The sequence below is a fragment of the Rhopalosiphum padi genome, chromosome 3 (assembly GCF_020882245.1).
Source record: "Rhopalosiphum padi isolate XX-2018 chromosome 3, ASM2088224v1, whole genome shotgun sequence".
In the NCBI taxonomy this organism is placed as follows: Eukaryota; Metazoa; Arthropoda; class Insecta; order Hemiptera; family Aphididae; genus Rhopalosiphum; species Rhopalosiphum padi.
This window is the reverse complement of record NC_083599.1, coordinates 37,826,869-37,853,073: the sequence shown is the minus strand read 5'-3', so window position 1 is coordinate 37,853,073 and position 26,205 is coordinate 37,826,869. Positions and strand designations below refer to the sequence as shown.

Genomic DNA, 26,205 nt, shown 5'->3' with positions numbered 1-26,205 from the left:
CAAAATATGAATTTGTAATATTTGTATAAATTATTATGTAAAACCATGTTTTGTAGTGTTTATGATATATCAGCTTCAATGAAATATATGAATGTTAATAATGGTAAATTAGAATCATTTTTAAAATCTAGTAGTCAAGGTCTTAAGACACTAACATGAGAAATGAGTGTTTTATAAGCAGTTCAAAATATGAATTTGTAATATTTGTATAAATTATTATGTAAAACCATGTTTTGTAGTGTTTATGATATATCAGCTTAAATGAAATATATGAATGTTAATAATGGTAAATAAGAATTGTTTTCACAATCTAGTAGTCAAGGTTTTAAGTCACTAACATGAGAATTGAGTGTTTTATAAGCAGTTCAAAATATGAATTTGTAATATTTGTATAAATTATTATGAGAAACTAGGTTTTATAGTGTTTATGCAGTGTCAGCTTCAGTTAAATATATGAATGTTAATAATGGTAAATAAGTATTGTTTTCTTAATATAATGATCAGCGGTTTTTTACACTAATTTTATGTTATACTACTATTAATTGACTATCAATTACATTCTATATTCATTACACGTACATTGCATAAAACCATTATTATTATCAGAATCTTCAAGTCCGTTGTTCAATGTAGGATGTTGATACTTTCCCAAGTGGTAGGAATATGAATTCCAGTCTCAGCATGCATCAAGTGATCTGCCTTACAACCATCTGAAAAAATGTAGTTGGTTAAATATGTATAATGGTTGGAGGATAAATTGTCACTAATACATGCCATAATTAAAATGAAAATCTTTATATTACAACTAGTACGGGAATACACTGAGCAATTCAGAAATGGAAATAGTCAAACAAAAACTAACACACAAACTTCATTCTTATTACAACATTTTTGAAAGCAGTTTGCAGTTGAAACTTAAATAGTAATACGAATGTAAAACTGCAAATAGATATGGAATATAAACATATAGCAGATGATAAGATATAATAATTTTGATAAGACAAAAAAGATCGTACATATCTAGTAGAATGTTTTGTTGGATTTGAATGTAAAATAAGTGTTTATAAAGAATACACTTGTACAATAACTTAAAATTGCTGTTTTTTAATAGACTTTGACATAACCATACCTCAAAAATAATACTGATTTGAACATAATAATATCGAATCATTATTGAATAAAAGTACCGTAAAACATCTATTAAAACTAGACGATTTAAATTACAATACTTTGGATTATGGTTTAAGGAAAACCTAATTATGAAATAAACGTAATAATAATAAAAAGATTTTTAAAGCTGAGGCATATTTTAAGAATGAAAATGAAAAGCTCAATTTGATTACCAATACTATATTCATATTTTTAACAAATTTCAATTGTTACACTACTATTAATTTACTATCAATTACATTTTATATTCATTACAAGTACATTGCATAAAATCATTAATATTATCAGAAACTTCATGTCCATGTTCAATGTAAGATGTTGAAACTTTCCCAAATTCCAAAAATGTTAATAAATGTCTCAGCATGCCTTGAGTGATCTACTATTATACTGCCATCTAAAAAAAAAATAGTCATATAAATAAGTATAATTGTTGGAGAAATTATAATAATGATGATTGATGACCAATAAAAGATAATAAAAATCTACCAGAGTGTTTATGCAGTGTTAGCTTAAATGAAATACATGAATGTTAATAATGGTAAATTAGAATCATTTTTACAATCTAGTAGTCAAGGTTTTAAGACACTAACATGAGAATTGAGTGTTTTATAAGCAGTTAAAAATATGAATTTGTAATATTTGTATAAATTATTATGTAAAACCATGTTTTATAGTGTTTATGATATATCAGCTTCAATGAAATATATGAATCTTAATAATGGTAAATAAGAATTGATTTTACAATCTAGTAGTCAAGGTTTTAAGACACTAACATGAGAATTGAGTGTTTTATAAGCAGTTCAAAATATGAATTTGTAATATTTGTATAAATTATTATGTAAAACCATGTTTTGTAGTGTTTATGATATATCAGCTTCAATGAAATATATGAATGTTAATAATGGTAAATAAGAATTGTTTTCACAATCTAGTAGTCAAGGTTTTAAGACACTAACATGAGAATTGAGTGTTTTATAAGCAGTTCAAAATATGAATTTGTAATATTTGTATAAATTATTATGTAAAACCATGTTTTGTAGTGTTTATGATATATCAGCTTCAATGAAATATATGAATGTTAATAATGGTAAATAAGAATTGTTTTCACAATCTAGTAGTCAAGGTTTTAAGACACTAACATGACAATTGAGTGTTTTATAAGCAGTTAAAAATATGAATTTGTAATATTTGTATAAATTTTTGTGTAAAACCATGTTTTATAGTGTTTATGATATATCAGCTTCAATAAAATATATGAATGTTAATAATGGTAAATTAGAATCATTTTTACAATCTAGTAGTCAAGGTTTTAAGACACTAACATGAGAATTGAGTGTTTTATAAGCAGTTCAAAATATGAATTTGTAATATTTGTATAAATTATTATGTAAAACCATGTTTTATAGTGTTTATGATATATCAGCTTCAATGAAATATATGAATGTTAATAATGGTAAATAAGAATTGTTTTCACAATCTAGTAGTCAAGGTTTTAAGACACTAACATGAGAATTGAGTGTTTTATAAGCAGTTCAAAATATGAATTTGTAATATTTGTATAAATTATTATGTAAAACCATGTTTTGTAGTGTTTATGATATATCAGCTTCAATGAAATATATGAATGTTAATAATGGTAAATAAGAATTGTTATCACAATCTAGTAGTCAAGGTTTTAAGACACTAACATGAGAATTGAGTGTTTTATAAGCAGTTCAAAATATGAATTTGTAATATTTGTATAAATTTTTGTGTAAAACCATGTTTTATAGTGTTTATGATATATCAGCTTCAATAAAATATATGAATGTTAATAATGGTAAATTAGAATCATTTTTACAATCTAGTAGTCAAGGTTTTAAGACACTAACATGAGAATTGAGTGTTTTATAAGCAGTTCAAAATATGAATTTGTAATATTTGTATAAATTATTATGTAAAACCATGTTTTATAGTGTTTATGATATATCAGCTTCAATGAAATATATGAATGTTAATAATGGTAAATAAGAATTGTTATCACAATCTAGTAGTCAAGGTTTTAAGACACTAACATGAGAATTGAGTGTTTTATAAGCAGTTCAAAATATGAATTTGTAATATTTGTATAAATTATTATGTAAAACCATGTTTTGTAGTGTTTATGATATATCAGCTTAAATGAAATATATGAATGTTAATAATGGTAAATAAGAATTGTTTTCACAATCTAGTAGTCAAGGTTTTAAGTCACTAACATGAGAATTGAGTGTTTTATAAGCAGTTCAAAATATGAATTTGTAATATTTGTATAATTTATTATGAGAAACTAGGTTTTATAGTGTTTATGCAGTGTCAGCTTCAGTTAAATATATGAATGTTAATAATGGTAAATAAGTATTGTTTTCTTAATATAATGATCAGCGTTTTTTGACACTAATTTTATGTTATACTACTATTAATAGACTATCAATTACATTCTATATTCATTACACGTACATTGCATAAAACCATTATTATTATCAGAATCTTCAAGTCCGTTGTTCAATGTAGGATGTTGATACTTTCCCAAGTGGTAGGAATGTGAATTCCAGTCTCAGCATGCATCAAGTGATCTGCCTTACAACCATCTGAAAAATGTAGTTGGTTAAATATGTATAATGGTTGGAGGATAAATTATCACTAATACATGCCATAATTAAAATGAAAATCTTTATATTACAACTAGTACGGGAATACACTGAGCAATTCAGAAATGGAAATAGTCAAACAAAAACTAACACACAAACTTCATTCTTATTACAACATTTTTGAAAGCAGTTTGCAGTTGAAACTTAAATAGTAATATGAATGTAAAACTGCAAATAGATATGGAATATAAACATATAGCAGATGATAAGATATAATAATTTTGATAAGATAAAAAAGATCGTACATATCTAGTAGAATGTTTTGTTGGATTTGAATGTAAAATAAGTGTTTATAAAGAATACACTTGTACAATAACTTAAAATTGCCGTTTTTTAATAGACTTTGACATAACCATACCTCAAAAAAAATACTGATTTGAACATAATAATATCGAATCATTATTGAATAAAAGTACCGTAAAACATCTATTAAAACTAGACGATTTAAATTACAATACTTTGGATTATGGTTTAAGGAAAACCTAATTATGAAATAAACGTAATAATAATAAAAAGATTTTTAAAGCTGAGGCATATTTTAAGAATGAAAATGAAAAGCTCAATTTGATTACCAATACTATATTCATATTTTTAACAAATTTCAATTGTTACACTACTATTAATTTACTATCAATTACATTTTATATTCATTACAAGTACATTGCATAAAATCATTATTATTATCAGAAACTTCATGTCCATGTTCAATGTAAGATGTTGAATCTTAAATGAGAATTGAGTGTTTTATAAGCAGTTAAAAATATGAATTTGTAGTATTTGTATAAATTATTAAGTAAAACCATATTTTATAGTGTTTATGATATATCAGCTTCAATGAAATATATGAATGTTAATAATGGTAAATAAGAATTGTTTTCTTAATATAATGATGAGTTTTTTGACACCAATTTTTATGTTATACTACTATTAATTGACTATCAATTACATTCTATATTCATTACACGTACATTGCATAATACCATTATTATTATCAGAATCTTCTAGTCCATTGTTCAATGTAGGATGTTGATACTTTCCCAAGTGGTAGGAATGTGAATTCCCGTCTCAGCATGCATCAAGTGATCTGCCGTACTTCCATCTGAAAAAATGTAGTCGGTTAAATATGTATAATGGTTGGTGGATACAAATGTCACTAACACATGCTATAATTCAAACGAATATCTTTATATTACAACTAGTACGGTAATACACTGAGCAATTCAGAATTGGAAATAGTCAAACAAAAACAACACACTAAATTTATTCTTATTACAACATTTGTGAAAGCAGTTTGCAGTTGAAACTTAAATACTAATACGAATGTAAAACTGCAAATAGATATGAAATATAAACATATAACAGATGATAAGATATAATAATTTTGATAAGACAAAAAAAATCGTACATATCAACTAGAATGTTGTGTTGAATTTTAATGTAAAATAAATGTATAAAAAAAAATATACTTGTACAATAAATTCAAATTGCTGATTTTCAATATGAAATAAATATGAATTTGCAATAATTGTCTTAATTATTATGTTAAGCCATGTTTTATAGTGTTTATGAAGTATCTGCTTCAATCAAATAAATGAATGTTAATAATGGAAAATAAGAATCATTTTCACAATCTAGTAGTCAAGGTTTCAAGACACTAACATGAGAATAATAATAATTGTTCGTACTAGATATCGCCAGAGCGCGCCAGCTAATTGGTAATTAATTAAATTTGATCCGGTTGCTGGTGCGCCTGCGCTGTTTGTCTCGGTGCCCCGTTGCGCCGTCTCTCTTGGGCCAGTCTGTCAAAAGTGTCGTTACGAATCCGACATCGGTCGTCGCCTTTGTTATATATATATATATTTTGCCATCGGTGGCATAGTGTTTTTTTGGTGCGCGGCCACTCGAGGCGATGCGTATTTTGTGACGCGGGCGATTTTGGTTCTCAATTCCGTAGAAAACGGTATTCGGTTAATTCCGACGTAGCGGAATTGAGACCATTTTTTTGTGCACACGGACGCACACATATACATATATATATTTATTCTACACCAGCGCGGGCTGTGATAGTAATATATTATAGTGTGCCTTTTTTTTATGGTGCACCGGGCACCATCGTCCGTGGTACTTTGTTTAATTTTAATATCATCTTCGTGATCATAAATCGCGCGCGGGTGCGAAGTGTGTTGGACGTTCTACACGTGGTTTGCGGGCCCTGGCAGTTAACAACATTCCATCCAATTTTGAGGCTATGGTGCGGTTGGCGGCACGGTCACGGTAACGCGTTATCACCTGTGATACGCGATATTTTTTATATCTTTGTGTTATCAATTTTGTTATTGTTATAGTCAACATTACTATCATTTTTCATTATTATTATTATGTAGTACGTGTATTATCATTAATTGGTTCAATTTTTAGTATTATTATAACATTTGATTTATATAGTAGGTGGGCGCCTACTCCCCAATATTATAATATTTGTAATCACATTATTATTATTAGTTTCAAAGGTGATGTATTGTTATATCATTAATACAGTCCACTATTATTATTTTATGACAACAATCTAGTTTATTTTCTTTATTATATTTATTATAATTACCTATTGGCTTGTTGCATATATATATATTTATAAAGAAATACGGTATAGACAATACATTTTGGTCCTTCGAGCCGGATAGGATTAGATATATTTTATATTGCTAAAATACTGATATTGTTATTATTATTATTGTAATTGTCATTCCCTACGTTGTATTCTTCTTGTTTTATTATGGGTCGTCCAAAGCGTAAATCGGAAACTACCTCGGTGACGCCGGAATCGAATTTATTGTTACGCTCACGTGCTTCGCGTGACATGACGCTTCTAAAAATTCGCATGTTAGATACATTGGCAAAAGAGGCGCGAACAGATGTCGAAAAGCAACCATCGTTTATGGCGCGTTATTTATCACTGGATAAATACGCCGATCAGTTCGAAGCGCAGCAGCAAGAAGTGTTGAACATTATGTTGGATTTGGGTCAACAGGACGAATTTAATGACATAGATTTGTTAATAACAATGGAGGTGGAGGAATTATGTGGGCATATTCGAATGATCGCTGAATTAGTACGGTTAGCAGCGAGTACTACTGATCGAATGCCGCTTCAAAACGGTAGTGGTTTTGCCGGAACCACTATGTCATTACCTAAAATCGAGTTACCTAAATTTGACGGTGACGTAATTCAATGGTGTTATTTTCGCGACATGTTCCGATCGTTAGTACATGAAAATAAATCAATATCAAATATCGAGCGGTATCATTATTTGATATCTTGTTTGTCTGGTCCGGCGTTAACTGTAGTAAAATCGGTTCCGTTGACTTCGGATAACTACGACATAGCTTGGAAGGCATTACACGATTGTTACGAAAATCCGCGTTTGTTGGCAACCGCGCATTTAGATAAATTATTTTCGTTCAGTCCGCTTAAGACGGAATCGGCTATGTCTTTATCTGCGTTTTTAAATACATTCCGTGAAAATGTCGCAGCAATAACGGCGCTCGGTATACAAGATATTTCAGGGTTTTTGTTATTTTATATGGGAGCACGAGTGTTGGATGCTGAAACTAGACGGTTATATGAAGCCAGTATATCACAGACAGCCATACCGAATTTGGACGGTTTATTAAATTTTGTATCTGAGCGATGTAAGATATTAGATAATATTAACATTTGCACTGATAAACCAGAAAGGTTGGATAAGATTTCAAAAAAGGTTAAAAATGTGAAGTCTGGTAAGTCCTCATTCGCAACGTTAGCTTCGCCGAAGTCGTTGAAATGTTTATGTTGTCAGCACGATCATATGCTTTATCGTTGCTTTGTTTTTAAAAGAAAACCAGTATTAGATCGCAGAAAGTTTGTCACCGATAAGTCTTTGTGTTTTATTTGTCTGGCTTCCGGACACACGGCGAATAAATGTACAACCACATACACGTGTAAGAAATGTGAAGGTCGACACAATACCATGCTACACTTACCCTCGGAGTCGGCTGATGCTAGTGAAAAATCGGGTAATGCTATCGTCAACACCGAAAAAACCAGCCAAAAATCGACAGGCAGTTCGGCAAGCTTTTCTGGCAACCTATCTGCTGACACTACTGTGGTGTTGGGTACCGCTGTTATTCGCGTGCAAGATGACGCTGGACTGTTACATCCTATTCGAGTTTTACTGGACAACGGATCGCAAGTGTCGGCGATGACATTAAGTTGTGCAACTAAATTAGGACTGAAACGCCACAAGAACCGCAATGATGTTTATGCGCTTTCGCAACAACTAATCACTCGATTAAAGGGCGTCACTCAATGCGATTTCATCCCGTCGTTGTCGGAGTATCCACGATTCAATGTTACCAACGTGGTCGTCATTTCGCAGATTACTAGTTTAATGCCTAGTCAACCATTACCTAATGCTGTGAGACGTCGTTATGGACATCTAAAGCTGGCGGATCCAAATTTTGATTGTCCCGGTCCTATTGACATGTTAATTGGTTGTGATGTATATCCGACGCTATTATTCTCGAAGGCTGAAATCATCAATAGTCCTGGACTTCCGTCGGCAATGCATACACATCTCGGTTGGGTTATTAATGGTCCTTTACAAGATGTCACACCATCGTCTTCAACATTATTAACAATTACTTCAACGCCACCTGTGGAAGGATTGCTGCAACAATTTTGGAGGATTGAAGAGCCGACAGTTCAAGTACAGTCGACAACAGAAGATGAACGATGCGAAGAGTGGTTTTGTAAAACAGTGTCACGGGACACATCAGGCAGGTTTTGTGTTGCTCTCCCTTTTCGATCTATAATCGACGCTCAATGTAATTCAAAGCAACAGTTGATTACGCCAGCTGGTCTTGGTTCCTCGCGTACTATGGCATTAAACCGGCTGTTTAACATTGAACGTCGTTTAGCAAAGGATCCTGAATTATATTCCGCGTATCGTTGTTTCATGAATGAATATCTTTCATTAGGTCACATGCGCGCCGCTGAAAGACCAGGGAAATATTTTATCCCGCATCACGCTGTAGTAAAACGGGAAGACGGCAAGATGAAAATTCGGGTAGTCTTTGATGCGTCGGCCAAGTCGTCATCTGGGTTTTCATTAAATGACTGCTTGGCAACCGGCCCAAAATTACAGAGTAATATTACAGATATCCTACTTCGAAGCCGTTTTTATAAATATTTATTTATTGCCGACATTGAGAAGATGTACAGGCAGATCCGAGTCAATGATGCAGATTGTGCGTATCAGCATATACTTTGGAGGAATTCGCCCATCGAGGAAGTCAAAGAATACGAATTATGTACAATTACGTATGGTGTCAATGCAGCCCCATATTTGGCAATCAGATGTTTACACCAATTAGACTCAGATTGCGGAACTGAATTCCCTCTGGCAAAAGGTCTGTTAGTTACATCTACCTATGTTGACGATATTGTGGCAGGCGCTGATACAAAAGGGGAAGTGCTAGAGCTTCAACGTCAAGTAATATCCTTATTACGTAAAGGAGGGTTCAATTTAAGAAAATGGGCCAGCAATTGTGAAGAAATATTAAAAGGTATAGCTGCTGAAGATCGCGCAATGGACCCATCTTTTGAACTTAAAGATGACCAATCCGTAAAAGTGTTGGGTCTGCATTGGAGTACTACTTCGGATGCCTTAGGCTATCATATTAATATCAACCAGGTCAACCCAACTAAGCGCTCCATACTTTCCGAAATTGCCCGTCTATATGATCCAGTTGGCACGTTGGGACCCGTGATTTTTTGGGCCAAGTGCGTTATGCAAGAGTTATGGATAGAAAAATTAGACTGGGACACGTCGCCTTCGCCTGATATCATCAATAAATGGAAAAATTTTACAACGGAGTTACCTGCGTTGTCTTCATTATCGCTTTCTCGATTTATTGATGTATGCTCATCAAAAGCCATCCAGTTATTAGGTTTTGCGGATGCGTCAAAAAAGGGATATGCGGCTGTGGTATACTTGAGAGTCGTCGACGTGCAAGATGAGGTCACGGTGCATTTCCTTACATGCAAAACAAAAGTCGCACCTCTAAAAGCATCACAAACGGATGAATCACTTACAATACCCCGACTGGAGTTGTGTGCTGCGTTATTACTTGCGCAATTACTATCTCATCAACTTTTCGTGCTTCGTGATATTGTAACGGTAGATTGTGTTCGAGCTTGGAGCGATTCTACCATTGTATTGGCGTGGCTTAACGGGGATCAAAAACAGTTCAAAATATTCGTTACAAATCGAGTTTCAAAAATTCACTCACTTCTGCCACATTGTGAATGGTCTCATGTACGATCATCAGAAAACCCAGCAGATCCTGCATCTCGAGGTATGTTACCCGAGGAACTTCTTACCAATCGGTTACATTTAAATGGTCCAGAGTTTCTGCAAGATCCCAACGATCAGTGGCCAAGTTTGATACCGAACGAGTTTCCAATTGAACAGCTTCCAGATGTTAAAACCTCAGTTAAAAATGTTTTTCATGTTCAGGACAATATTCAACCTACGGAGGTGATCAGCCGTTTTTCCACGCTAACAAAGATGCAACGTGTGTTAGCGTATTGTTTTCGCTTTGCCCGTCGTCGACATATTCCGAAGAGCAGCGGACCAATTACTCGGATGGAATACGACCGTGCATTGAGCGCTGCTATTTTATGTACGCAACTGACTCATCTATCGGGTCTACACAAACAGATAAAAAATCAAGATTCCATCACTCCTACAACGACAGCCCAGCTAGCTCCTTTTATCGATGAGAAGGGAATCATTCGGGTCGGCGGAAGATTGAAACGTGCATTATTGGATGAAGATGCTAAACACCCAATCCTTCTGCCTCAAAAGACTCATCTGACGGAGCTTATCATTCGACACTATCATCACGTTTCGCTACATGGTGGATCAAGATTAGTACTTGCGATGATACATCAAAAATTTTGGATTATTTCTGGTCGAACAGCCGTTCGTAACTTCACCTATTCATGTATTCCTTGCACTAAATTTAGGAGTATGAACCCAAAACCTTTTATGGGGGATTTGCCAGCTGTTAGACTAACTGCAAACCGACCATTTTTCGATGTTGGGATGGATTACGGCGGGCCTTTCATGGTTCGTGAGAGTCGACGTCGCGGTGCGCGTAGCAATAAGATATATTTAGCAGTATTCGTATGCATGTCAGTAAAGGCTGTGCATTTGGAGACTGTGTCTGACATATCCTCGGACGCATTCCTCGCCGCATTGGACAGATTTGTTGCTCGGCGTGGGATTCCCAACAGCATGTATACAGATTGCGGCACAAATTATGTGGGTGCAGCAAAACAATTAAAGCAATTATTTGACAAGGCTTCCAATCAGCATGTTTTATATGGTCGTATACCTTGTAAGTGGCACTTTAATCCCCCGGGGGCCCCACATTTCGGCGGTATATGGGAAGCTGCCGTAAAGAGCGCAAAAACCCATTTGAAAAAGGTGATCGGTGCTCAGATATACACTAATGAAGAATTTACAACTCTCATAACGCGGATCGAAGGCGTGCTGAACTCTCGGCCGATGTTACCGCTGTCAAGTGATCCAAACGACCTAGAGGTGTTGACCCCCGGTCATTTTCTAATTGGACAACCACTACTATCACTGCCAGAAGAAAATGTAGTAGATACTCCAACTAACCGTCTAAATCGTTGGCAATTACTCCGCCAAGCTCATCAGTCTTTCTGGCGTCGTTGGAGCAACGAATACTTACACACCCTCCAAGGAAGACAAAAATGGTACAAGCAGACACCAAACTTAGCCGTTGGAGATCTTGTGGTCATCAACACACCATCACGACCACCCATGTCCTGGCAAATCGGTCGAATCACCCAGGTGCATCCAGGTGCAGATGACATTGTACGTGTAGCGACTGTCAAAACACAGGAGGGAACTCTGACCCGTCCTGTGGTCAAGTTGGTGAAACTACCGGTTGATCCAAAACCCTAAAAGGCACCCAGTGACGATATCCTTATCATTTTTTTTATTTTGTTTTTTTTTGTCTCCTTGTTATATTATTATTATATATATTTTTTTTTTGTTTTTATATATTTATATGTATTTTTTTTGAAAGTCATCCTTTCAAAAGGCGGGAGGATGTTCGTACTAGATATCGCCAGAGCGCGCCAGCTAATTGGTAATTAATTAAATTTGATCCGGTTGCTGGTGCGCCTGCGCTGTTTGTCTCGGTGCCCCGTTGCGCCGTCTCTCTTGGGCCAGTCTGTCAAAAGTGTCGTTACGAATCCGACATCGGTCGTCGCCTTTGTTATATATATATATATTTTGCCATCGGTGGCATAGTGTTTTTTTGGTGCGCGGCCACTCGAGGCGATGCGTATTTTGTGACGCGGGCGATTTTGGTTCTCAATTCCGTAGAAAACGGTATTCGGTTAATTCCGACGTAGCGGAATTGAGACCATTTTTTTGTGCACACGGACGCACACATATACATATATATATTTATTCTACACCAGCGCGGGCTGTGATAGTAATATATTATAGTGTGCCTTTTTTTTATGGTGCACCGGGCACCATCGTCCGTGGTACTTTGTTTAATTTTAATATCATCTTCGTGATCATAAATCGCGCGCGGGTGCGAAGTGTGTTGGACGTTCTACACGTGGTTTGCGGGCCCTGGCAGTTAACAACATTCCATCCAATTTTGAGGCTATGGTGCGGTTGGCGGCACGGTCACGGTAACGCGTTATCACCTGTGATACGCGATATTTTTTATATCTTTGTGTTATCAATTTTGTTATTGTTATAGTCAACATTACTATCATTTTTCATTATTATTATTATGTAGTACGTGTATTATCATTAATTGGTTCAATTTTTAGTATTATTATAACATTTGATTTATATAGTAGGTGGGCGCCTACTCCCCAATATTATAATATTTGTAATCACATTATTATTATTAGTTTCAAAGGTGATGTATTGTTATATCATTAATACAGTCCACTATTATTATTTTATGACAACAATCTAGTTTATTTTCTTTATTATATTTATTATAATTACCTATTGGCTTGTTGCATATATATATATTTATAAAGAAATACGGTATAGACAATACAATAATAATAATAATAATATCATTAGATATCAATACAATTTCAAAACTGAGTATAATATAATGAAATAAATTTCCAACAATATTCTGTATTTTGTATAGGTATTTAGTAGGCAGTGGTATATAGATTATGATTATTAATATTGATACATAGTAACTAGTAAGACAATAGTCAAAAAGTAATAACATTAATCATTTTACAATATACTTATATGTATTCTTTATGTATTTAGATTGTCGCAGCTAAGCATAATATAAGATTGTTAATTTATTATTCATTATTATTCTCCCAGACTCTACAGTCCACAGGTTAACTTATCGAGCTTAAATAAACAATCTAACATATCATATATCTTACATTTAACAATTCATCATTTGAATAAATAACAATTTTAATCATTCTTTATCTCATATAAATATTACGGAAGTTATATTGTGAAATTCAAAACAAATTACTACCTATCATACTATTCATACTTATATATTACATATTTAATATACACATCAAATTAAAACTAATTAATAATAACTGAAATGTTGTATCCAAGCAGATTTTTTTTGTTCTTAGTATATATTATAATACATTTTTTTTGGTATAATTGTATAAATAAAATCAGAAATTATTTTTAAACTTAATTTAGTTTTATATTGTACCGAACTATTGTGTATTATTTATAATTATTACATTAAGATATCGATTATATAAATTGCAATATTGTAAGTCGTTTATATTTCTAACATAACAATTAATTACATCAAACTATTAATATAATTGTTATACCTTTATATAAATATAATTATTATTAATTTGTAATATGTTTAATTATGTAAAACAGGTAGTCAACCTCTATTGATGAATATATAATAATATAATATTTTATATTATTATCTAGTATAAGTCTAAACCATGATTAAAAATAGTAGTATCTTTAATTGTGATATAAACCATAGACCTTATACTAGTATAAGGTCTATGATCTAAACAGTACTTTATGATAGACAATTATGATAATATTATGTAGTATGTACTAATAAACTGTATAACACTATTGGTTAATTCAATAATTCAATATTTAATTTCTTTACAGACCACTGTTTACTTAAGTGCAATTTATATTTTCACACTAGATAACCATAATCTACATCTCAAAAGAGTAATAATATTTTAGTATATGATAAATAATAATGTATATAACACTTTTTGTATAATATATGCCAATTCTTAACCTCTTTTGAATGTCTGAACACTTAATATTTTATAAGATTTTTGTGTAACATAGCTATAGAATAAAAACAGTATTTATATAAGTTTTTAAATTTTATAATATATTAAACAATGCATATATAACACAAAACAGTTTTACATACATATAAGTCAATAAGTCACTAAAAATTATAAAAGTAATAAATACAATTAAAAAAATTCAGAATTTGTGGAACACCACTGATATAAACTATTATGGTTTAGTGTTAAACTGTGTCATTATTAATACTATAATTATATTTAAATTTAAACTATTTATTGTAAATTTATATTTTAAGTATAAAATTCTGTATATTTTATATTGTATATTTAAAATTTAATCGGAAAAATATTTTGTTACATAAAGATTATTATCATTATCAATATTAATAAATTATTTGTTTTAGAAAAATTGATATGCAAAGTTCTTTGAACAATTATTAATTGGAATATTAAAATTTTACCAATTAGTAATTTAGTTATTTAATATTTGTTGTATTAATTATAAGTTAAACATAAAATCTTATTTAATTATATTTAATACAATTATTAGATAGAAAATAAACTTATTAATACCTTACACAATGGTACAACTTAACTCAATTTAAATTTATAGTATTTTTATGTAAAAAAATAATTTTAAAAATAATTAAATGTTTCATTCCTTGCAATCATAATTAATTAAAAAAATTATCAAATCATTATTTATATTTCATCCATCTGAAACTGGTAATGACAAAATATATGTAAGAACTGTTAACATAATTGAGTAGTCCATGTTATACATTGATGTCCTAGTTTATCTGGAAACCCTTTTTTGCTGGCTATAAGAAACAAAAAAATACATTTAATTGTAATTCTTGTAAACATATATTTTTAAATGTAACACAGTGGTATGTTACTATTGCAAATTAAGTGTTATTTATTTAGTATGATAACTCCTTGGAGGGTAAACAGTTGTTAACTAATATAGTAGTCAACATATGTGTGTATTTATGTGTGTATTTATGTTGTATAATGTATTATGTACCAAGTTGATGTAATTTTTGATCTATAGACTTTAGTAATACTGGATTAAACTTTGAGATATGATTTTTAATAAATGCATGTTAAAAAAAAGCTATTAAATGATTATTAAAATAAAACTTTGAACAGGTGACAGTTTCTAGGTGTTAGCCTTAAAATAATAATAATATCAGTTCAAGTTCAGATATATAATTTCGGAGGTAATTTATTAACAAAGATTTTAGATACAATAAATTATGTATGATGTACTTACAGTATCAGTTGATAGTATTGTATTGATTTTACAATAATGTGTTTATAATTATTTTATTTTATTTTTGTGTCATCACATTTTGGTGCAGTAAACATGCTTTACAGCTTTTCTACTTCAGCATTGTTTCTGTTATTAAAGAGAATCTAGTTGGTACTTTAATGGGTCAAAATTAAACAATTCCCAGAACTTTTCAAAAGCATCAAGAAAAACAAACCAACAATAAATAAAATAGCTAGATAAAATAACTTTTATAATAGAAAATTGACTCACTATAGTAATTCAGATAATATGCACTCTTCTACCTTACCGGATAAACAATTATGTTAGTAGGAACAGTATTTTCAGCTGTTTTTCCAAACATCTATAGGAATAATCTCCTAATTGGCCTGAATACATGTATACTTCAGTTACTGTATCTTGCTGACTATAATTGGAAAAAAACAATTATATTAATTAAATTATTTTGAAAATTGTTTCAGTAGCTCAGTATTATATTAAAATTCAATGTATTATAGAAACCAATCAATATTATTGTAGCAAACATCCTTGTGTTATAGTTGTGTACTTATAGTATATATACTTATATTATTTACTATTATCTATGCCTAATATAGATAAGTAAAAAAATAACAATATAAACATATAAGCTTTTTTAATATTATAAAATAGTTATTCTATCACCATGACACCATTTACTACTATACTATAAAATTGAACAGCCAACAATTACAGAATCACAGGTAATCAAAACACACCTAACTACAAATTTATAAGATCAATAATTATCTTGTCAGTGTATTTGTTAAATTGTTTCAGATGTGCTAATACAGTGCTTCTCAACCTTTTTATAACGGCCGCCCCCTAAGAAGCAAAATATTTTTAACGCCCCCCCTCACTTCATTAAAATAAAAATAAAAATATTATTATTATTACATTGTACCTAGAAATAATTATACTGTTATATAAAATCAAATCTACATAATATGCAAACCGGTTGTATCTTCCAATATATTGGATTATATATAATATACTCGTATATAGTTATAAGTTTATAACTATAAATGACTGATGAAGACCACATCTAAGGAAAACTGTTTAGATCTGTAATTTGTATACTGTACAGGATAATGAACATAGTATTAATACTAAAAAGTAAAATTATTAAAACATAAATACAAAATATCCATAATATTATTATTTACATAATAATTGAACATAACACTGCAATTGTTTATCAGGCATTCGAAGCAGTGGTGACCTTTTAAAACCACGGCTTTAGATCTAAAGCCGTGTTTAAAAATAAACTAATTAATAATTCATTATCTTAATTTATAATATATGATAATATTGATAAAGCGAATTTTGTATTGATTTTTGGCTTTTTTATGCTTTTTGAAAGCTATCTATTTAACTAGGTACTAGAAAATTAATTAGGTACACTTGAATCTACATAAAATTCTCTATCGATAAACTTTAGAATTCACCATTTATCGTTATGTGGGATTAATCTCATCCGCAAACGGACAAGGACAAAAGTTTTAATAGAAAATTAGAAAATATAACATTACATTTGTAATTTTGTAATTTACCATACCTATTGTTTAGCGTTAGTACATTTTGAGACTTGTCATATTAGTATTATACATACACAACAATATACATTTAATTATAAGCGTTTTCGAAGCGTATAAATCGTTAATTTTAATGATTGAAATTCAAAGTTCATCAGTTATATGAACAATTATTGACACTGTTAATGTCCTGTTTCAGTCAGATCTTCTGATCTTGTTCGGTTGTTTGGTAGTAGGTTTTTCTTAAGGAATGAAAATCAAATATCAACGCAGTTTTGGTCGATAAATTAAATTTATTGATTGAGTCGAGTACTGAATAGTTCATAAAGTTTTACTTAATTAAGAATCATAAAATATAGTGTTAGAGTAAACGACTTATTAAAAATTGTATGGCTTACGATCGAGTGATCGACTGACTGCCAGACTGCGTCGTACATTTTAAAAATGATGGTCGCGTATCTCGTATAAACAACGAAATTGCTTACATATTAAATTCTTAATGCTAAACGAGGGGTATAAACACTATAAACATTAAATAGATGTATTCTCGATGTGATTTGATGAAAAACTATTACTAAATAAACTATTTTTTATGCTGATGGCGTAATTGCCAAACGTTGAAACGTGAACAAACCTAAAACGAGTAAAAACGAAAATTCAAAATATTCGGAAAATACCTACGTAAAATCTAAGTGCCAAAAAAGAAAAAGAAAATCATAACTTCCCAACAAAATGTCCGATTCCTTCGGTTTTGGTACTGTTTGATTTTTTACAAAAATGTCTAAACGATGCTTAGAAAAAACTGGCGATAAAGTCCAAAAACGGCAAAATCCTAACTTCCGACGCCAAAAATAGGGGTAAAAAAAGGCTCCTACAGTGTCAACACACGACGCCGATTTTGATCACCGATCTACAAAAAACCAAATCTGCAAATTTCAGAGACGTGTAACAAATACTAAACATTTTTTAAAATATCCATGGGGGGGGGGGGGCACAAGGAGCCATTGGACCCCCGAAACACTTTATGTAAAACGACTTAAAACAAATATTTGTTATAATTTGTGTAAATATTATTTCGTAAAGAAATTATGCTCCTACATCGAAACCCGGCTGAGTAATACTCGATTAAAAAACTCAAATTTTGGAATTCCAAGGCCCCAACTCTTGCGGTCTCGACAAAAGGGTCAGCTCCCATTTCGCCGCCGTTTCATTTTGCCGAATTTATTTTTAAGTAACTCTTTTAAGTAAACATAAAGTTACAAATTACATACTAATTAGTTATATTTATGTAAATGTATTTATGTAAAAATAGTGATAATTAGGTATCTCATAATATAGTCATAAAAAAAAAAAAAATCAACATTTTCATAATAAAAGTAATCATTTAAAATAATATAAAAAAAAAGTTTTTTTAAACTAGTTACTTATAATAATATAGTTATTATATATTATATAAAATTATTCGTTATGTTTAATTAAATAACTAATATTGTCCAAATAATCAATCCATTTCATCTACGGAGGATCGCTCGTCACTCTTTCCTTAAGACTACAAATTCTTTGTTCCATTTATATATACCAATATATTAAACTATAAGTGTGGACTAAAATTATGGAAAACTTACTGTTGAATTTTTTAACCTTAGATATAAACACAAACAATTTTATGATTTTTCAACTACAAAATTACTTGCAAATTTTCGCGCTTTTGATATATTTCGTAAAAATTCGAACTATAAACGCTTATAAAAAAAATTGTGACTAACAATTTTTGATTTTTTTTAACTACAATTTTCAAGTTTCTTTGGTTATCTAAAAATTTTTTATCGACACTTTAAAAAAAATTAAAATTTTTATAATTACCTTCGAAATTGGTTCAAGAGGGTTTTCTTTTGCTCTCAAACGAAGTTTCGCCTTAAAACGTTTTTCTTCAATTTTAACTGGACGAGGGCTGTGGTTATGATTAAAAAACTTTACAGTGAATTAATCTGAAATTATTAAACGAGCTCCACAGTTTTCAATACACTTCCAATATTTTTTATTTTTTATTTTTTTATCAATTTTAAAATAATAGTTATTGAAGATAAGGCATTCCCCTTTTGGTTGTGTAGAAATATATTCAATATTCGACATTATTACTTAAAAATTGTGAACTGTAAATGCGCAAATACCTACTGGCGATAATCATACGACACTGACTGTGTTGTTAACTTTGCAGTTATCGCTTCGACGACACACTATTCATTCTATTTTATTTATATAATTATTGGGGATTTATCAAACGATAACTTCAGAATTGAGATAGTAGAGATAGTATAGCATTAACATCGTTTCAAACGATAAATATTTCTCTGTGTCTATTTATCACTTTTCAAATCACAAATTCATAACCATGTTTTAAGACAAAAATAATTTTATGCGGCGAAATGGGTCGACGGAAAAATGGGATCAATTTGGCAGCGAAACGAAACGGCGGCGAAATAGGATTTAAAATAGATTTTTCAAAATATATTTGGGGGGGGGGGGTCGAAGGTACCCCAACTACGGGGGAATTTTTGGAGGGGCCAGGGGCCTAACCATTGTCTAAGGACGTAACTTTTATAGCTGTAGAGACAATAGTTTTTACGTACGAATTTTTCAAAATTATAATATATCATATCAATATATCATTGCCGCATGATTCTCGATGTGATTTGATGAAAAACTCCTTCTAAATAAACTATTTTTTATGGCGTATTTCCAAACGTTGAAACGTGAACAAACTTATGTAATAGATTTTAACGATGATAAATTTTCAATAATGTTAACGTAAAGGCCTTCTCTTTTTTAAACCTAATAGATTTTTATTTTACCACAATCTTATCCCCGAGAATTAATCTAAGATTACGTTTTTAGTGTTGATAAAAATGTTTAGATTTGGTTAGAAAAATTGATAATTTAATACAAGATTCCACAGGCAAGTGGTTTTTAAAGAAATTTTAAAAAATATTAAAACTACATGATTTATTTTATAGATAGACGATAGACATTTAAATTTTAAATCCTAAAGAAATTGCATATTTAAATAATAATAAAAGATTTTAGCTATAATTGACAATAGTAAATAGTAATTACTAATAATAATAAAATAATTTGTAATAGGGAAATAAAATATAATACATACCTACTTAGTTTTCAATAATACAAATCGATAGACTGTCTCAGTGTCTCCGTTCACTATTTTTCCGGTTTTTCGTATATGAAATTATTTATCACTGAATTTAAACTTAACACTTAAAGCGTGACTTATTTAAAGACATCTAATATCTAATATACAGCAGACAGAGTTATTTGGTTTTTTAAATTAAATATAATATAAAAAAAATTATAAATATTTTTAATACGAAAAAAGTATTTGAAAATTAGTTTTTGATTTTGAATACAAATACTTTGAAAATGTATTTAAAATACCTACGTATTTGATTAGGCAAAGTAGGTATTTGAATAATTTTAGTCAAGTATTCCTTCTATAATGTAAACAAAGTCAATAGTTCATATAATATAATATTAAATTTAAATAGTCATATAGAAAAACGTATAGAACTTTTACATGAGCAATGCTGTCATCAATATCACCTATACGCGGAAGTTGACAACCGCACAACATGCCAATACTACCAAAAAGGAACGGTAGATGGCGTATACAGTATACAATTTATATGTTACCTAAATTATTAATTTTTCTCTGTAAAATAATAAAGTATGTAATAAAGTAATTGGGTTCATTTATTTTATAATTATAATTTATAATCCTTATTCCTTTTTCAGTGGAACAATCAGGGTGACTTTGGGAGAGGGGAGGGGTAAGTATGCTTAAAAATGCTTTAAATGTTGTTAACAGTTTTTGTAATTTATAATTGTATTGTTCTATAGCATACACACATATAATTTTATTTATTTATTATTTATTTAATATAGATAATATTATTATTCATAATTGTATTTTTATTAATTTTTTTGAATTGACAAAAGCTATACAATGCAACTGAAATATTGGTAGAAAAAAAATATAGTGGATTGGGAATCCTATATTTATAAAATCTAATATTTAATAAAGTATTATTAAGTCGATCAAAATTTTTTTTTTAAAGTTAGTTAATTATTTGAAATATTTCCAAGTATGAACGTCTTAAACGTTTGTTTAAATTATATCAATACTATTATAATCAAAATGAAGAATAATTAATATCAAGAGAAAGTAGGGTTTATTCATATTTACAATTATTAAATGGTTAACATCGATTGAATTAGAGTCTAATTTTTAGGCAGTATAAGATCTATAGTATAATTTAATAATAGTATCTATTTATAGTATATAAATTAAGAGATGGTGTATATTAATTAAAAACAAAAAAGAACTTATATCAGGAGAAGAAGTAAAAGCTTGGCCAGTTGACCAATTTTCTATTAACTAGTTTGAGTCAATTTATCTGAAAAAAAAAAACTATGTTAAGTTAAAGTTAATTTTGAAATATAAATTAATTTGAGTAACTAATTTAAGTTACAAATTTTCAATGAAATAATAACTTAATATTTAAGTTAAAAGTTAAGTTACTTTATTTTTTTTTTATTCTTGATACATCAACAATTTAGCTTACAACTTTTTTTAATCTCCCTAAATATTAATTATATATACTTATAATACTCATAAACATTTTCACTAACTTTATCGAAAGGAAAATGATTAGTTTTGGTAAAGTATAAAAATATTCAATATTATTATTATTATTTCTAATTAACAGACTGGTTTTGTCCAGATAATTTGGGCAACAAAGATGATGGATTAAGGAACCTATTACATATAGGTTTTTAATATAAATTGCATTGTTAAGTATATTAGCTATAAATTGATTTTTTATTTGTACTATTGTACAATTCTTGTATAATCATTATTTGATAAATCGTATTTTGTATATCTTAAATACAGAATTTAGAATTTAGTATTTAATGTATTTTGGAGAATGTTGAATGCATCTTGTATCCAGGGGTGATGGATATGCATAATCTGATCGACCCGGGAAAATAAAATAATATAGCGGCCCAAATAGTCATATCCGAGATCCAGATATTTTTCATCAGCCCATTATCGTAAATATAAGTAGTGACCTACCGAAAGAATCCCGGTGTCCCGGTGTGCCTATCCGCCGCTGCTTGTGTCTAATATTCTAGTACCTACCTTTCAATTTATAAGTAAAAACATTTTAAGTAAGAATATTTCTAGTATTTTGCCCTTCCCTGAATAGGTAGGTATAATCGTATTATAGGTATATTATTGTTTAATCCTGTTCACTTAGATTTTAAATATGTATGATTTCATTATTTATCGTGTCCTTAGTAATTGTGAAGAATTATAATACAAAATATATAAGTTCTTTGATAATAGATACTCAACTTAATTATTTAGGTTGTAAAGTGTGCAGTTTGACATTGAGAATAGAACAATATTCCATTGTCAGTTTTTAAGACTATCATAATATTCATAAAATTTTTTTTATTATTATGTATACCTAATATGTGTATTTCGTGTGTGTACCTATGTGTGGGGGTTTTCGCTATATTTTGTTCTACCTTAAAATAAAGTAATAATCAATCACTAGTTTATAGAATCTCGTCAGCATGCATTTTAGTTAATTTACTAATAAAAAAATTAAAGAAAATAAATGATTAGATTTTCATGATTTTATATGCATAATTTACATGATAAAAGAAAAAAATAAGAATTAAAACAGAATTAATAGAATAAAATAATTAAACGCATTCATAAAATGTATACATATATCTATAGCTAGGGAACAGTTTATTTATGAAAAGTCAATAGTCCTAATTCAAAATGTAGCTTGAATATTTTAGCTCGTTCTAAATTATAAAATTATTTATAAAATTTATTTTATAAAGAAACTTATTGATAAAATAATAAAAAAAATTGAAATCAGCCAAATTTTGAATAAATGAGAGTAATTTTAAAAGTTTCAAGATATAGATAAAATTATACAATTTTACGGTTTTCACAATTTTTAAAATATATAGTGTAAATTCGATAACAAATACCTTTACTAATAGTTAATATTTTGTATTTTTTTATAATATTGTTCAATATGTTCGATGTTTATCATGAATTTCTTGTAAGAGAACTTTACTTACAGTCGGCTACACATAATTTGTTATCACTGTCATACTTACTAACATACAACATAATATTATAGTACATTTTCATTCAGTATAACCACTTGTGTGTGGTTTAGCTTTAATATTAGAGTGAATTGATCTAGAAATTAATGGTAAGAATATTATCTGTACTTAAACCTTAGCTTTTTTTTATTTTAATTTTAAGCAAGATTTAAGTATTGTTTTTTTTAGTTACACATTCTCATTTCTAGCTTACATATAAAAACACCAAAAAAAGCCAACGATTAAGCACAAATAAGGTTTTTCTCTTTAATTTTGATTATAATCAATTTACTTAAGTATTAAAGCTAACAACACACATTTCAACATTTGGTTCTTTGAATGTAAATTTGATAGGTATGGTGTATGTTTGTAAGACAGAGACAACGCATGTGAGGATAGGGTTCCGTTAATAGTTAATTTTAAATACTTTTGAATTGCACTAAACTCTAAATAAAAGATGTTTTATCTGACATTTTTTTTGGTAATATATATTATTTAAACTATAATTAGGTAGTTATTATCCTAAAGATATTTAAAATGGTACATCCGAATTGTATGCTGAAAAAATAAATATAAATTGGAATGTCCAAATTGCATGCCCCGCATAATTTTATCAAATAAAATAATTTAACTTACTTTTTCATTAGAGGAACGAGTATTTGTTGGGAATGGGATTTTTAGGCGCGGCCATTTCGGCGATAGATATTTTCGGCGTTACTGTTTCGGCGATTAAGACAAAATACAAGCTAAAGTGAAAATTAAATAATTAAGGTTAAGTTAGTTTAATAACATTTTTAACTTAACCAGAAATCACCCAAAAATATGTAATTTATTACTAAATTTTAACCAAAAATGTTTATTTTTATCATTTTTTTTCACGAAATTTGAGTCTTATAACCGAATTTTTATAATGTATTTGGATTATTTGGATATGCCCGCGGACCGTTCCAGACGATTTTGAGTCTAATAAGCGACTGAATCTTATATCCGCGAGTCTTATAAGCGGCATTTACTGTATATCACACTGGACACACTGTACTTGCTTTAAAACATCGACTAATTGAAATATACTAGGATTTAGAAAGTACAACATGATATTCTGTTTGGAATGAAATGATTCACAAACATTAGTTGTACCTACGCATTGTAGAATTAGAAAATTCAGCCCAAATAAATTATGAAAATAAACTGTTAGCCATTACGGCATCTCATAAGTTTCTAAGAAATAGTCACAAAATTCGTGTATACGTATGTATTGTTGGGTTGAATTTCCATGAATTGCCAAATTAGAAAGTTCAAAAAAAAATTTGAGTTATGCACTTAAATGCATGATAAATAAACTTGTGGGTACACGGCATGCAATTTGGACTTTTTTTTTGCATGCAATACGGATGCAGCCATTTAATACCTTAAAAAAAACACTGATACCTAGTAAGGTTATTGATATGTGACAAGATTCTTTACCTATAATAATTTTAAAATTCTAATGGCATTTGTCGTACAATGTGTAGTAAATGCGTAAAAGTTTTAATTTTAATTTTGTAAATTTTTCTCTTTATTAATTTAATACATAATGCAATCAAACTATTCCTAAGTTTGTAGAAATAGTATTTAAAAGTAATAGTAACCATTTAGCTGTAATTAGGTGTCGAATTTACTTTGTCATTGAGTAATGTATATAATATATATGTTAAATTTGAATTCAATGATAAATTGTTGTATACGAAAAATGATTCTGAGTGAAAGGATCTGTCAGCCTGTATTATTAAGTATATTTTATGATATTTTTTTTATTTATGTTACTATTATGTAATCTATTTTACTCATATTAATATACTGCAGGTTGAATTAATTTTTGCTGAAAATATTAATATTTAATTATTATAATAGTTTATATTATATATTAACTTTTGAGTCAATATCGACTTATTGTAAAATTATGTGAATAGCGATTCGTAATATAAACAGGCAATAGTATGAACTATAAACTTAATCTAAATGTTTTGAACATGGCATAAGTACCTAGTTTTTAATATATTATATGAAATTTAATAATATATAGGTATTAATTACATACATGTTTTAAGACTTCACAAATAATTAATATTTTTAATTATAATAAAATAACTAAAATCATTGTTTTTCGTTTAAATTTATTTCATTTAAAGTTCAAATGTCTATAGAAAAATTATAATTATATATTTTTTTAGATTTTCTAATTACAAGATAGAAAACTTTTAAGAAACCATATATATATTTTTCAATTTTTTCAACCGAGTGAAATTTTTTTATCAACATTAATAGAATTTTTTTTTAAATAAAATGGAAAATTCAAAATGTTTATAAATAGCCAAAAATAAAATAATACATTATTTATAAAAAAATTTAAATAAAAACATTTGGTAAAAATTTCAAATATTTACGATAATTTGATTTTGAATTACAATAAAATAACATAATATTTTTATAGAATAAAGATAATTATTTATAGTTATATTAAGATAAGTACCTTTTATTTTTGACGGTTGACACTCGGCATATATAGTATAGACTTAGAATTATTATTATTAGATAATATTATGTAATTATTTAAATTATGTTTATTTTATTTTACAAACGTCAAACTGTATTGATCTCTTATTATACCAGCGATTAATATTTAATTTTATTTTACACTGTAAACTGATTTCTGTAGGAGTATCAAAAATTTTTTCAAGTTATTGTTAAAATTAATTGTTTGTAATGTACAATCGTCAATCACTATGGTTGATAAAAGTATACTTTAAATTAATATGATAATATAGCATGGTATTTATTGACATAAAATATTATATAAGTTGTTGGATAAGTTAATAAAAATTTTTATCAAAATTACTTGTACAATCAGTATCTAATATTGTAT

The 26,205-nt window shown here is 29.1% G+C and overlaps 1 protein-coding gene and 2 long non-coding RNA genes across 4 annotated transcripts; 1 reads left to right on the top strand and 2 right to left on the bottom strand.

Moving 5' to 3' along the window:
• Window positions 1–1,415: 1,415 nt before the first annotated feature.
• Window positions 1,416–5,166, bottom strand: LOC132926738 (uncharacterized). Of its 2 annotated transcripts, none has more exons than XR_009661520.1 (3): window positions 4,998–5,166; window positions 4,808–4,938; window positions 1,416–1,564 (listed from the first exon to the last, which is right to left on the bottom strand). It is a non-coding gene; the product is annotated as an uncharacterized LOC132926738 (long non-coding RNA). The 2 variants fall into 2 exon arrangements; XR_009661519.1 differs by lacking the exon at window positions 1,416–1,564 and adding an exon at window positions 3,636–3,779.
• A 1,446-nt stretch (window positions 5,167–6,612) lies between these two features.
• On the top strand, window positions 6,613–11,877 carry LOC132925023 (uncharacterized). Its single transcript, XM_060989455.1, has one exon. The coding sequence runs from the start codon at window positions 6,613–6,615 to the stop codon at window positions 11,875–11,877; it is 5,265 nt and encodes a 1,754-aa protein (XP_060845438.1).
• A 3,030-nt stretch (window positions 11,878–14,907) lies between these two features.
• LOC132927262 (uncharacterized) lies at window positions 14,908–19,273 on the bottom strand. The gene is made up of 4 exons (XR_009661675.1): window positions 18,960–19,273; window positions 15,796–15,949; window positions 15,526–15,711; window positions 14,908–15,070 (listed from the first exon to the last, which is right to left on the bottom strand). It is a non-coding gene; the product is annotated as an uncharacterized LOC132927262 (long non-coding RNA).
• Between the last annotated feature and the right edge of the window lie 6,932 nt (window positions 19,274–26,205).

Bases quoted from the DNA above. Each gene is read 5' to 3' on its own strand.
- LOC132925023 (XM_060989455.1), top strand. From the start codon at position 6,613: ATGGGTCGTCCAAAGCGTAAATCGGAAACTACCTCGGTGACGCCGGAA.